This window comes from Taudactylus pleione, unplaced genomic scaffold (genome assembly GCF_031769625.1).
Source record: "Taudactylus pleione unplaced genomic scaffold, aTauple2 ptg000535l, whole genome shotgun sequence".
Lineage (NCBI taxonomy): Eukaryota > Metazoa > Chordata > Amphibia > Anura > Myobatrachidae > Taudactylus > Taudactylus pleione.
The window spans coordinates 12,318,073-12,333,986 of NW_028284937.1; the positions used below are offsets into that span (position 1 = coordinate 12,318,073).

General features: G+C 41.0%; 1 protein-coding gene across 1 annotated transcript; it reads right to left on the reverse strand.

The window, feature by feature from the left end:
- Window positions 1–1,216: 1,216 nt before the first annotated feature.
- On the reverse strand, window positions 1,217–11,979 carry GRWD1 (glutamate rich WD repeat containing 1). The gene is made up of 7 exons (XM_088450961.1): window positions 11,710–11,979; window positions 11,441–11,558; window positions 9,398–9,581; window positions 7,731–7,944; window positions 6,538–6,680; window positions 4,968–5,165; window positions 1,217–4,132 (listed from the first exon to the last, which is right to left on the reverse strand). Exons 1-7 carry the CDS (start codon window positions 11,939–11,941, stop codon window positions 3,815–3,817), a joined length of 1,407 nt encoding a protein of 468 aa, XP_088307087.1. The 5' UTR covers window positions 11,942–11,979; the 3' UTR covers window positions 1,217–3,814.
- Window positions 11,980–15,914: the final 3,935 nt, after the last annotated feature.

The following is a 15,914-nucleotide window of genomic DNA, read 5'->3' on the forward strand; positions in this document are numbered from 1 at the left end:
GAATCATGTAGAAATAGTGTACTTTTTCAGTAGGATACGATCTGATGCGTGCTCCCGCAGCTCCTAAAACTTATCGTATGATCAGATGTGCAGCCCATATGATCTGTTGTATTCGTATGCTGATCGTGCCGCGTTTTTCACCATGCGATGCATCATGCTTCCGACCCGTCATTTCAGTGACATTTTGAAGAACGATTATCAGTTTTTCAGCAGGCACACGATCGATCGTAACGTGAGATCGTATGTTCATCGTGTGTCCAAAATGTGTTTGGGACTGCCAGGGAGTTCAAGGGAAATCGTAAGTAGAATCTTATCTCATGCTGGTCGTGCAGGTGTATGGCCTGCATTAGACACACAAGGAGACTGCACTGATTAATTTATATGGAACACACTTATATCTGTGTGCAACTGAGTCTGAATCTGTATAATAAATGCTATGATGCAATGGCCTTAGCTTATTGCCACGCCAAGTTCCGTTGTGCTTCGTATACAGACTCAGTCGCAAATAGCTATACAAGTGTCGCATATCAAATTAATCAGCCCAGGCTCTTGGTGCATCTTTGTCACATCATGACTAAGACAAAATAGACACTTGGCGCAAGCAGAATAGCGCAGGATCTGGTGGTCTCTCACGCCACATGGCATATTCAGGCTAGTTGTATGAGGACACATCTGTATCTGCAAAGCTCGTAATAGATTCTCTGCTAGAATTGCAGCTCAGGGGGTGAGTACTTAATGTAATATAAACTTATTGAATATATCATTTATATTTAAGAAATATTAAAGTTTACTCAAGCAGAAGTGTTAAATTATTTAAGGCAGTTTTTGCATTGAAAGTATTTTTGTGAAAGGTCGAAAAGCCCTATTGGTAGCAAAAACAGTAATCTTATCACTGGTGATAACGCTGCCAGAGTCTAACAGGACCTGGCACGCCGAGAGGGGCTTTTTGGTGCGACTGCAGCAAAGCTGTATCAGAACACATCTACATGTTTTTACTTTGCAAATTTTACAATCTAATGTATTTTTAAACTTTGTTACACACATTTGTAGCCTTCAGTATTACTGCGCAGCACACAACTATGGAAATAGGTTCCACACAATGTAGGGAGTGAAGGAAAACACTGCTTCACCAAACTGATTATCGAGTGTTATAGTGCTACCATCAAAAGAAGTCTTTCCACATATTTCACGTGAAGTGAAATTTAATTGAATACAATTTCATTAAAGAAATATTTAATTGGTAGTTCCTATGGACACTTTACCTGTACAAGGATTAGCAAAAGCTATGAAAATGCAGATACAAAAATATACTAATTTGCTTTTCATACAATCGGCTTAACAGATACAGTAAGTGGCTATTTTAGTAAATCCCTTCCTGTGTGTGTTACTTACTCAAATATGCAGTCCTTCCACTGGTTATCATTCATAATAAACACATAATTGGGTGGGTCATGCTAGATGGCAGAGTAATGGAAGGAAGTGAACGGATATGTAGAACGTGACTGGAACCTCCTGTAATAGTGCAGTCAGTAGCGGCTTAAACTGACTTTCCTGCCTGTTCACTGAGCCACAGCTTGTTAAAAGTTTTATGTATACAATGAGACGGATTGATGAGCCCTAAGGGCAACTTTTAACAAGCTGTGGCTCAGTAACAGACAGGAAAGTCAGTTTAAGCTGTGTCTGTCTGCGCTCTATTACAGGAGGTCCAGTACCAGTCACAAATGTTTACTTAATCTATATTAACTGTTTGCACGTGAACACGCATCGACCCGGTATTTTTGTCAGTGTAAATTGATTGACCCAGGTATCCAACTCTGGTAGCTTGGTTGGCCCTGGGTCATTCCTGTGCCACCCTGCAGTGTAAACCGCAGAATCCAGGTCACGATGTACCACATGCTACCCGATTGGGTGGCTGCAGTGGCGCTTGGAGATTACATCATCTCCAAGCGTACACTGCAGCGCCAGAAGAGCCAGGGTTGGCACCACAGTAGTTAAGTGGCTGTCCCAGGTCTGATCCAGGTTGGAAACATGTTCCAAATCCCAGTTCAGACCTGGCACTTCGGGGTAAAAGCAGTATTACACACCGCCTGTACACTGCATTCAAGTCAGATGTCTGGGTACTTCATGGGTTCAGTTCAATTAGGCACAATGAAGTCATGCCCATGAGTATGTGTGCATTTATGCTGTACTTACGCTATTGCCAGACTCATGGATTTTTTTTTTTTTTGTGCACAGCCCCATAGGGTGAGTTCAGCTGCCATTGCAATGACAATTCTCACCCGATGGTACTAACTGAATTGACCCCCATGTGTCATCATTAAAAAAATTAAGTATCTTCTTAAAAATGCAAATGTGCGATGAATACAAGTACAGCTGTTATCTCTACAGGAGCAATAGACATGGAATCTGAATATAGCAAATTATTTCATGAGCGCTAATGGTGATGTACTGTCGGAAATAATGGCTCAGTGAACATGGCATAGTCACTACTAAAGGCCTGATTCAGAGATGGACACTGTGCCGCAGTTACACAGTTGAGTGATTATCTATGGTCTGAGTCACACGTCAAGTTCCATTTTCATTGTCACTCACAATGAGGATTTATTTGCAAAGTGATTGACAGGCAGGGACTGATTGTGGTCAGCAACGGGGAAGTGGTGACTGAAATGCAGCATGTTGTGACCTTTCTCAGTCTGCGATCCAGTACACAGTAAACATGACTCTGGCATCTGAGTTCTGACGGCCATTCTGCGTGACCAGAGAGTTACTCAGAAGTCCGATAATCGACTAATCTGCGTCATTTGTATGCAGTCGCTTGGATTTGCAAAGCTGTAAGTGGGCGACTCAATACAAATCCCCTGGGCTGCGACATTTACATATTTTCACACAGTTGCTACTTACGCATTCATAGCAGCATTAGCGTACAACTCTGAGTCAGGCCCGAGACGTACTATAACAAACAATTCTAGTGGATGGGAAATGTGGTGCACCCTGCATTTTCAAACCAACTCTTTGGTGTCCTGGCTGTGGGATACATATCACAGGGAGCGTGCCATAGGTAAGTACATATGTATCCAAGGGGGATAAAAATATAAATTTATAAAACCAGTTGTAGCATTTTGTGCTAGCACACACTAGTCAGACACAGCAGTCCTTGACTATTTTAAAACACACCTATAACCTGTCATCCAGTTAGAACTGCACGCAATTGCGCACAATTTTTGTGCTTGGAAATGCACATCTCCACCTGCATTCAGGCAGCTGCATCCATGTGACTGCACTATCAGCACCTGCCGTTCCCTTGATCCAGGCAATCCGTATGCAAGCAGATGGGTTTCTGCATACACATGACTGTGCATTGCCCACAATTCTACCTACATGCCCATGGAACACTTATCCTACATGAGGAAACCTCATTGGCACCGGCTACACTCCCCTCAGTCGATGTGACTGTATGACCTGTACAGTATTTGCATACGCACTTGTGTGCATCTCAGAATCAGGCCCAAAATGTTTGCGACTCACCTCTTTCACAGCCAAACTAGGCAACTTTAAGTCTACAGCTTGTATGGAAAGTCACAAATACTTCATCTCAGGTAAACATTGCACTCTAGCCACAATTAAGTCTCTGTCTCTAAAAATGAAGGCTGTGACCTGAAGATAACATTAGAATATGCAGCTCATTGTAGCTTTCAATAAATAAACAATTCTCAAAACACAAGGACAGTTGTGTACTACACCATTAAAATGCAGCATCAAACATTAAAAGGGACAGTAACGTGAACACGTTCATATATGTGGATGGGAAATGACCTCACACACTGATGGTGCGGAACACGTTAAAGCCAGATAGTGCTGTACTAATGACAACCCCAGGACACTGCGGGTGCCAGTGTAACTCCTTAATGTCTTTTTCTCCTTGATGAACAAACAACAGTTGTGGTGGAATTGTTGCCAATGTAGGGTCTTCTGTTTCCCCTTCCTGATCTTGATCCCTTTCTACTGCAAGATCCCATTGAGTTATCTGGTCGTCAGCACCAGAAGCTGCAAATACGCCACTGTCCGCGGGATGCCACTCAACGGATGTGATTGGGGCAGTGTGCTGCTTAAACTTTGCTACACTTACCCCTTTCTGTGGGGAAAAGAAAGAGCACCACTTAATTAACCAATTACAAAAGCTAAAACGCAAATCTAATAGAAAAAAAAGACATTTAGTAACAAAGACTGAATTTAAAAGCCAAGCAGTTATATATTTTCAAAGGTGCCCTAGAAATATAAATTTACTTGTTGCCATGGACAAACACCATCTTACAGTTTGGATACAAGTTTGAAAAGAAAAAAAAAAAAAAAATGCCACTTTAAATCTCATGGCAAAATCTGTACACAAACTTGTAGCCCAACCTTCTCCCCACTGCTCCTATCCTTCAATAGACATACAAGAGAAAGTAACATCTCCAAAGTTTGTGAGCATGAGCAGAGATTGATCTACCTTAGAACATAAAATTAAGGGGGATGACCAGCCTTATGCTGCTCTTGGGAGACATTGAGTGGTGGAGGCCTCCCATGTAACTCTCAATGTTCCCTTAAATTAGATATTCTTTATTATTCTCAAAAGATCGCAGGACTGCATTGTGTGACAACAAAATCTGTTCTATAGGAGCCATAACATATTCAAGTGTGGCCATTTTTGCAACAAATACAACTATGTAGATATATGTATTTATTACAGAAGTCCTCTTCAAAGTGTCTAATTACTTATCATATACAGAAATAAATTACTGAAAATAAAGGGGTAAGGTTTTATATGCACATCTATCCTTGTCTTCAAGAACAAACATCTGCCCTGGTGTCCATGGGGAGGAACAATATTGGGGGGGAAATGTGTTATTCTCTAAGACAGGAACCATAAAAACAAACACCCTATATGGAAATGAGGTACTAAGATAAACAGGAAGCATGTCACACACCTGGAACTGACGCAGGTCCCAGATCTTAAGTACACCATCATCTCCTCCACTGACAATAAATGGCTCGTAGCGGTTCCAGCTAATCACGTTGACATCACTTTCATGAGCCTGGCTGGCTGTCAGCATGCATGCCTTGTTAGGAGCTGCCCGAATGTCCCAAATGCGAACTGAGGCGTCAGCAGAGCAGGAAGCAAAAACCTGTAATAAAAATTGATTAATATAGCACAATGGTGTCATTTTCATGCGATTATGAACTTCTTTATGTAGTACAAAGTATTGGAACAATATCAATGGGATCAAGGTCATTGTTTTAAATAAAGCCCAAATCCTATAGGTTAGATATGGTCCTCATCATCCCAGAGATTTTAGTTGTTTATTATAATCAACAGGGCAAACATAAGCTGACCCTGACATTAAGGATGGTTTTAAGAAAAAGTCAAGGTCAGTATATTACAATAAGCACAAATGAACTGTAACTCACAGGAAATCAGATGCAGTCACTTTCCCAGTGCAGTCTAGAAAATGTAAGCAAACCTCTAATTGGCTGTTATGATGTACAGCACTTGTGTACTGACAACATATTGCAATACAGTCAAAATTTGTACATCATATTGCCTTTTTTTGTACAGTGCTCCAGCAAATTCCTGCCAGAGTTCTGCACATTCAAGTCTCTTACAGTTTAAAAAGGGTGTTGACATGCTTAATATACTATTTGCATCCAGAAAAGTAGTGGATTATGTGTGGATCATATAGTTTCATTATGGTATTCAAATCACAAACAAAATACTGGGGCATTACAGGAGTTGGATGCCAGTAAGTGCTTTGCTTGCATATGGCTTAATACATTTATATACTATTAAATCCAAGATATATTAAATGGACAAGTCAGTTTGGTATAATCTGGTGAATTATATGCATATTATATATTTTGATGATTTAATGCAGTATGTCACTTAGCTTACTCCTGCCAACCAATTAGACCGTGAGAATTTAGTGTTCATTCTAGCACCCGACAACCCATGCAGTTCCTTTTTCCTGTCTGGGGTGTCACTCTCTGCTCTGGTGCTAGAACAGAGAGTGACACCCCAGGCAGGAAAAAGGAACTGCACAGGTTGTGACAGGTGCAGGGTGCTAGAATGAACACTAAAGCTGCATAAACACACACAACGATTTTGTTACCAACGATTTTATGTCAGAATTTTTAAAGTGTAATGAATGATTTTTTGAACTACAAACGATTTTTGTAACTTCCCTTAAATAAAATCGTTCAGTTGGTCAGTCAGAATGAACTACAAACGGGAACGCGCATGAACAATAATTGTTCATCATTATACCTCAGAAACTGAACGATTTTTTCAACGATTGAACGATAATGATGCCGTTAAAGTTAAATCGGTCAAAAAATCGTTACGTGTGTATGCACCTTAAGAACTAATTGGCAATGGTAAGCATTTGGCTATAAATGTGCCTTTTAGCACACAGAAGGTCATTAGAAAACAATATCCTTGAATATTCAACTGCACAATGTCAGTCATTATACAGTATATACATGCACAATTAATGTACTTACCGTGGCTTCAGTAGGAGACCACTGCAGGTCCTCCACAGATTCAGTGTGACCAGTGAAAGGTCTCTGGTCAACATGCCACGTGCCGCCTTCTTTAGGATTCCACAAATGAATGTTCTTAGTACAGTCTCCAGTGATTAACTGCCCTATACAGAGACAAATTTCAAGTATAATTCTACAAGTATTAATGGATTGAAAAAGTTAAAGCCCATTGATAAATGCACAGTTCAACTGGGCATTGAAGAGGCTGCTGTACATTAAAAGATCACACATGCTTGTAACTTGCTGTGAGGGGTCAGTCAGGATTACGTCTCTGAAGGCCCCACCAGTTTTGAGATTACACTATTTTTTACATTTATTCTACTCTTAAAGGGGAAGGGGGCGGGGGGGGGGGGGTTGAATTGTTTTTAGATGCCCGCAGCTCCCATCTAAAGTGATGAAAGAGATTCAATTGTTGAAGCTGCAGGCACCCATTGGACATCATGCATGTGATGCCCCAACCCAAATGCACCAGAATTAACCACATAAAACGGCTAAAACCATGCAAACTACTGGGTGCACTACCTAAAGGCACTTTGGGCGGATTTCTGATCGCCCCCTCAGGAGGACGCGAGCAGAAATAATGGCCACCCAACGGTATCAACAATTTTATAATATCACCTGTCGCTTCAGATTGCCAAACAAACAAAATCAAAATGGTAAAAGATTTAGCTTAAATCAATGGCAGTGAAGCTTTAAATGAACACTAATTTCCACTAAAACTTGATCCCCACCACCAACCTAGCCAAAACGTCCCTCCCACCCAGGATTCACAGCATGTGGCCGATTTTGTGACAGATCACGACTGACTACAGCTTGTCAAATCAGCCAAGGACATGATGTAGTAATGGGTCTCAGCTAAATGGACAAGCTGCAACCTCTAGAAAATAAAATAAGAGATGGGCCTTGGGCAAGTATTAAGCACATGACAGAAGCCCCGGGGAAAGGGGTCAACTAGCAGGAGGCAAAAATAGAATTTTAGTGGAGTTGAGAGTTCTATGTTAATAGAAGCAGTTTAATTTCAACTTAAAGCCTTGCCTTATGTATGCAAGCAATTAATTTTGACCAGTCATTTACATATGGATCCAATACATACAAACCTTTCTTTTGTAAGTGAGCCCACAAGGCTTACACAGGTCACATGGTCTAGCTCCTACCTGCTGTCTTTGGAGACCAGTCCATGGAAAAACCCTCAGTCATATGACCTGAGAAGGAAAAGACTGGTTTGATTTTAGTTTGTTCTTCTTTCAAAAATGCAGCAAGAGTCTGAGTGTCCGACACTGCTGCCAGCTGCTTCCGCAGATCATAGATTTCCACTAGACCCTTTTCTGACCAAACTGCCGCCACCGGCATGTCCATCAGTGTAGAAACCTAAGGAGAAAAAAGTATTTTGGACTACAGTAAAACAATGATACAAGACATCTACCAATTAGGTATCGTATACAGTGGTTTAACAAACAGACTACCACTGTGCAAAAAGTATAACGTCTGGGACACCTTTTATTTTCAACTTTTGTAAAACAGGGCATGCCTATTAAACTAGTACAAGTGAAAACAAAGTTGGTGTCACACAAGTTCATAGTGTTCAATGGGAGAAATTTATTATTCTTTATCTTGCCGCTATAACTCTTCCTGCTTTGCCTTCTTACAGAGGTGAAGCAGGAAGAACTAACGATGAGATGTAAGAACATCTCATCTGCCGGAGTGGGGGAGTGAAAACTCCCCTCTAGCGATCCCCACTAGAGCTCAAAGTGTATCAGCCTAGTGCTAATGCGCTGTGTCTTACTCCCAGCAGGCTGCACTGAGCATGTACGGGATCTCACAAGCATCGTGACATCCAGTGTGCAGCCCCCGGAGCCGGTAGCCGCCGAAGCAGGGACAGTGCTGTCTCTGCTGTGGTAGGGCAACGCCAGCTGCTGCTGTCGGAACGGTCAGGTGGTACACCTGTCAAACCGTAACGCAGGTGTCCTAAGGTGAGCTCAGGGAGGACAGAAACCTCCCGTGGAGCAGAAGGGCATACATTACCCAGCTTATCGGTGCTGCTAAGTAAGCGTGAAGTCCAGAAGCAGAGCATTTGTAAATCATGGAAGCAGTCATGTGGGAGAGTATACACTTCTCCTTGGTCATATGCAAAGCTTCAGAGCTTAATACATCCCCTGTGTTACCATGGGAGCGATTCAGCAGTAAGAGACATCGAATACATTTTATTTGAAAAGGTAATAGCATTGAAAACCCCCATATGACACTACCATAAGTTATATAGTCAATTGGAGCACCTCATCTAAGACATGAAACTTTTAGTATTTCATACCCCACCAATTATGTTTATATAGCCACACACCTATTTCTATACCACTCCTATTGATGTATTCAATAAAGAGATCTCTAACGTGATAGCTAGTCATGGCTATCGCGCTATTTACATCTTCAATCCCTGGCAAGCGCTCACATCACAGAAGGATTAGAATAAGACCACCCATTTGTTTACTTTACATAATAACAGAGCGTGGAAACAATAGGCAGCCGACAAGAATGAAATGCAAAACATGTACACTATACAATGTGATACAGAAGACTAATAGGAACAAGTGGTATGAGGGGGGGGGAATGTGTATTTTCAATATTTTGTTTTGATGCAAGTAGTGTACGTCTTTTTTGTAACTAAAACCGCATATATCTCATACAAATTCAGCAACCACCATGAGTTGACAATTACTCTGTAATTATATCAGCTCCCAGATTGGTCTGTGTCTTTATCATAGTAGAAGGAGCAGAAGAAATAAGAGGCAACCTAGGGGTCATAAAGAAGTTCAGTCTTATTTACCCGAATGCGGTTAATTCCCCCATAGTGTGGAACCATAGCCAGCTCCAATTGTGGTTTCTTCTCCTCATCCTCCTCTTCATCATCATCATCACTATCACTGCTGTCAGAATCGGAATCTTTCTTTTTCTCTTTCGCTTTCTCTTTGCTGGTCCGGTGCAAATTGTGCATCTTCATCACTAGCAATCTGATAATATAGAGAAGGTATTTAAAGCTAATGGGCTTTCAAAGGCTTTGATCCTTGAAAAATACTTCCTGTGATCAGCATAGTCCGGGCAATATATAATCATCATTACCACTACATACTATGGGCCTAATTCATTAAGGATGACTATTGCGATCGCAGCTCTGTAATCGCACGCAGGTCTGCTGTGAAAATGTACTAATGATTGCTATCGCAATGCCGTCGCACTGTCAGCATAGAGACACCCACTGCCTCCCACTAGCTCACATCCGTAATACCTTGCAGTTCTGCATAAACATCGGTAACATTGAGTACCATGGGCCCCTCACACAGAATTACAGCAGCCCTGACCTTAACTTAGAAATTGCTAACCTCGTTGTAGACAGTAAGAACTCAAGCTGCGTATGCCGTTGCAATGGCTAATTTATGCATGCCCATGGAACGGCGTTCAAACAGACAAGCACGCCTGCGTTTCTCCAACCACTCCCCCAAATGCTGACATAACGTCACTCACACTGCAATGGCTTTCTTTCTACGTGAGTGACTGCAGAGCGATCACAATGCTAACTTGCACAATACGAGCCATCGACCGATCTGCGAGCGCGATTTCAATTGCGATCCATGATGAATCAGGCCGTATATACGTAACATAATGGAAGCACCTCGGTTGTATTCAGTTAATACCATATACTTATCATTGTATACATCCACCAGCATCTGTTCATAACAAAGCATTGCAGGATTAACCTATTCACATTCATTATCCTACATGCCAGAGACAATCCATTATCACATGTCCACATCATAGGGTATAGAAAATATTCTCACTGCAAAGTGCTGGATAATAAAAAAAAAAAAAAAAAAGGGGAAGAAGAGCTAAGCAGCCAATGTAAATTAAAAAATAATTGTTCTTTGGGACACTTCAAAAACTTGTAATGTGCATCTCACTTCTAACGCATATTAACTTTTTACAAGCATACTCTGCTGTGCTACACAGATCAGCAGCATAGTGGCACTTCCTAACCAGTATATAGATTAGAAAGTGTGAATACCTAAGAAGTCAGACATTACCGACAATTTGCAAACAGACAAAAATTCCCTGGTGCGGTGTTCACGTAAAGGAGTGAGTTAACCTTAAGTAGCTGGATGAAATGAAAAAGGGTATATTTTCAAAAACTATACTAAAATTAACAACCTGCGCCTTAACTTGATAAATAAAAATATAAACATAAAAAGCAATTTACATGATCACATTTGGGCAATACTAGGCTGCCTTATGCCATTATAAATATACATCTGCTTAAAATATTATGGGGCATATTTAAACACTATTTTGCAGAAATCCTCTGAAAATAGCTGTTTTTGTAGGATACCCACAAAAATTGAGACCTCTGATATCTGCCGTAGTCCCTCCGTTTCCATTCTCATAAGCAGCCACCATAGGTTTCTGTGGAGGCTCCTATAATATGAAGTTTACCAAGTACTGTAAAGCTACACTTTCCTTTGCTTGTAACAGATAGCGAGCACCATGGTGTCAGCCAATGTAACCTATACAAAGCTAATGTCCGAACAGAAGTTTGCACGTGTGTAGTAGCTCTGCTGGGTCCAAACACAGAAGTAAAATGCTCACATATATTTTACTTTTTATACATCGCAGGAATGGGCTTTTATCGGAGCCTATGTCACAGCTTGTGTCTGTTTTTTTATTGCCCTCATAATTATTTTTTTTATTGCTGCAATAAGAAATCATCAGGACAAATTGTCGAATAAAAATTAATGACATTTACTAACAAGGCACAGACCTCTTCATTCTAAACAGTTATATAACATTATGATCTTAATATGTAGGATATTTGTAATACCTATTGCCTAGAGCGGTGTCTGCCTGAGTCCCAGCACAAAGATACATAGTCAGCGGGTAATCTGAACGATTGTCTCCTAATTGGTCCAAAATGACATCAAAACTTAGACATGGAGCCCCTGAAACCAGAGAGAGAAACAGTAAGTTAGTGGGAAGATAATTACACAGAGAGGAAAAGAATAAAGCTGGGGCACCAGGAAGCCCCGGTCCCACTATCTCATCTGTTCATAGATGCAGCTTTTCCACCCTGATCCCATCTGCACACTTCACCTGTCTGTGCTTGATGATAGAGAACATAGGCATCCTGGTCCATCACAAGCTCCTCGCCATCCTGCAGCTTCTCCACGCCGGGCAGATACACTCTCTGGGCAGCCTTGTCCTCTCCTTCCTCCTCCTCCATAACCGCGTCCTCATCTTCACTCTCCTCGCTCTCTGTCCCCTCCATATCATTATCGTCCTCCTCCTCAGCATTTGTCCATGTGGGTTCCCCTGTGCCTGCCATGTTGGAAAAGGGTATAACGTTACTTCCGCTGACTTCAGCTGTTTAGAATATCTTCCGGCGTCAGTATGAGACTGTTTTTTTTTAAACAAGCTTTATTAGCAGCAGTACAAAACTTACATGTCTGGCCGCTCTGGCGACATTAGTTGCAGTGATCCAGAAAATGCACCAACCAAGTCGGTACTTTCCATTGTTGGCTGGTTTTAGCCCTTGTACAGTAAATCTTGGTGTCTAGATGATCAATTTAGGTGACCCAGCATGAGAAGCATGCAATAACTCTATAATTAAACAAAGTGCGTTATTTCCAGCGATGTTTTTTTTCTGTCTCTGCAAGATATTAGTCGATTTTTTTCAGCTAAATTGAATGCATTTGGGTCCCAGATACTGTATGTTATGGTAACCATGCGCAAATTAAGTTAGCTCCCCAGTACCCAGTAGAGATGCTCAAAGTTGCTTCAATGTAGTTTACAAACTGATTTGTTGCTACCCAATTAAAAAAAAAAGTATTTTATATAATATATATATATATATATATATATATATATATATATATATATTATATATATATATATACACACATACTCACACATACACTGTGGTCGAAGTGGGAATTTTGAAGTGGGGGTATGGAGATTTAATGTGTGTATGCGCCGAAGGCTTGCGGTAAAAGGGTGTGGCCACACGTCATGCTGCGTGACGTGTCATGAGGGGTGTGGTCACTTAAAAAAAGGGCATGTCATACATCCTTCTCTCAAGCTGCCCACACACATAGCGATATTTTACCCGATCTGGCCGATTCCGACACATTGGAATGACAGATCGTGTAAAATATGACCAAATCCTGAGTAAATCGTGAGTCCCCACTCACGATCACAATGCGAAGTGCGTCCCCGCTGGTTGCACATCGCATCGTCAGATCTGCCGTGCAGTAGGGCAGATCTGACAGTCTAGAACGTCTGAAACACTGTGAAAGTCTGGATGCAGGAGAGATCGTATGAATATTGGACACCAAATTGTATGCAGATTGTGTGGAGAACTGCCAGGGAGAGTTTCAAGGGAAATCGTACACATCGGCTGATCGTGAGCACATTGCTATGTCTGTGGGCACCATCATTCTTTCCTTTCATCTATCAAGATTTGCACTTCTCATTCCCTCCTTCCATCTCTTTGTAACTTCCTGCATCTCTCAATCCCTGCTTTCTTTTCTCATCCCCTATACCTCCTCTCTCCTTCCCTCTCTAACTCCCTATACAGTAGACTGTCACTGAATGCTAAAGACAGGTCATAGACCGCTCATAGATAGTACATATGCGCTATACTCATTATCTGACTCAATGCAGCACATTGCAAAAAAACACCCTGGCATCCATAGGGAATAAACCAAACACATAGGCTCTCACAGGAAATAAATAAATCACATAAGCTTTGCATGAAAAAATTAAATTCACATACACTTTGGCACCGTTCGGAAAAAAACCAAAACATAGGTCACACAGGAAATAAATAAAACACATACAGTGGAATTCAATTGAGCGATAACATTGCACCCAGATCACATTGGAAATGCGTTCTTTTATAAAATGTCCCGTCCCCCCAACAGTTAAATTATAATAGTGTAAAGTGCACAAGCCCAAAATTTGATGATGGTATGCACTGAAGACAGAAGCTTTGTTCAGCGCATGTTCAAACTGAGAAGAACTAGAAAAAAAATTCTAATACGCGAAATACTTCTGCAATTGCCATTGGTACACTGAGGGACATCTTTGCTGGGGCAGCAGAGTTTTGGAAGTGATGTTCTGCATCTGCAAGAATAATACAATGCCAAAGTACTTTTTTTCCCTTATCTTTGTGAAACACAGTAAATCGGGATGTTAGATACAGTAACGGGATTTCCAATAATATTGATAAATAGGTCCTAAAGTGAGAAATTTGTCTCATGTCTTATGACAAATTTACATGTCTCGCAAAGGAAATATAAGTTGGATCCTGGCGCAAGGCAAAATCTGTGTCAGCCCAATCCTGATCTCCAAATAACCTTCCCAATAAGGTAACAATAATAAATAATACAAAATAGGTGATCAGATCAAAGGCGATACTGGAAAAACAGAAAGCTAATGGTAAATGATGATAAATTCAAACCACCATGCTGTCAGTCAAATTCTTCCTCATATGGGATAAACTCCAAATGGACAGGATATGAAAAATAAACACAAAAAGAAAAAAACAAATGTGAAGCACAATAACAATTTTGGGTAAAAAACTCAAATAATTGTAAGTCCCGTGTAGAAATGGAGTTGTGTGTCAGCTGGAGATGATAAAACAAGGGATAGAACCTCGCCACCAATCTGTGGGAGACTGAACGTACCAAAGACTCACATAGAAAGTGGGTAGGAAAATTATATAAAGGTATCTTTCACCCTAAACCAAATGGTATCGCAAATACTGGATGGGCGTACCCCAACTCACGTGTTCAGGAGGTGGGGATCCACATGTAGCAGTATCTTTAAACTTCTTAGTTTTTTTAATCCAAAAGATTTCCACAGGATAAATCAAATGAAGAATACTTTATTTAAATAAAATGGGGACAATAGAGCAGGATCTTGAATGACCAAACAGAGTCCAAAAATTGTCCATGCAAGGTAGAGCAGCAATTAGTCCAATCACAGGTAACAAGGTCCGGACTTAATACAAGTGGAACTCACTGCATACCTCCAAGCATAGCAGTCCTGGTCTGTATAAATATTCTTAAAGCCCACTGGTCTCAGCACCAATGCCGTTTCGATCTCTAAAGGAGACAAAGATCCTGCTCTATTGTCCCCATTTTATCTAAATAAAGTATTCTTCATTTGATTTATCCTGTGGAAATCTTTTGGATTAAAAAAAACTAAGAAGTTTAAAGATACTGCTACATGTGGATCCCCACCTCCTGAACACGTGAGTTGGGGTACGCCCATCCAGTATTTGCGATACCATTTGGTTTAGGGTGAAAGATACCTTTATATAATTTTCCTACCCACTTTCTATGTGAGTCTTTGGTACGTTCAGTCTCCCACAGATTGGTGGCGAGGTTCTATCCCTTGTTTTATCATCTCCAGCTGACACACAACTCCATTTCTACACGGGACTTACAATTATTTGAGTTTTTTACCCAAAATTGTTATTGTGCTTCACATTTGTTTTTTTCTTTTTGTGTTTATTTTTCATATCCTGTCCATTTGGAGTTTATCCCATATGAGGAAGAATTTGACTGACAGCATGGTGGTTTGAATTTATCATTTACCATTAGCTTTCTGTTTTTCCAGTATCGCCTTTGATCTGATCACCCATTTTGTATTATTTACATGTCTCGCAGAACAGAAGGAGCTGCATCTGTCAAACAGCTTAAAATTTTCATCAAGCAGCCCAGCAAAAACAGCACATACATTAACTGCAACGCTCCTGACAATGGTTACATTTTGGACTAGATTCAGGGTAGACACCCCTCACTTTATGCTCACCTTCACCAAAGGTCTCCCTGAAGTCAGCAACGCACATGTGGGCAGGGGTGTTTCTAGGGGTCTGAGCACCCCTGGCAAAGTAAGGGACTGGTGCCCCCCCCATATTTTTTAGATTAATTGCCTACTGTACTTATATAATTGAAAACTAATAAACTTAATATAGAGATTAATTTAATATAAAAAAGTACCCACCTTCACTCACTAGTTTCTGCCTAGGGGGGAGGGCACACTGACCGACGTCAGTAGCTACCCTGCCCAGGGTGCCCCTGCCTGCTGAGAAGAGCTGTGCACGTAAGCCACTCCATAGTTGTCACAAACAGCATACTTAGCTGTCCAGTCTCTTTCGCTGTCAGTGTGTGTCACTCAAAAGTTGTGATCCTGGCAGACGGTGTCAGATCGTAACAGCTTCTGCCAGGATCACTGTGCTTCGAGTTGCACACACGGAGCGATATAAATGAACGATAATGATATTGTTAAAG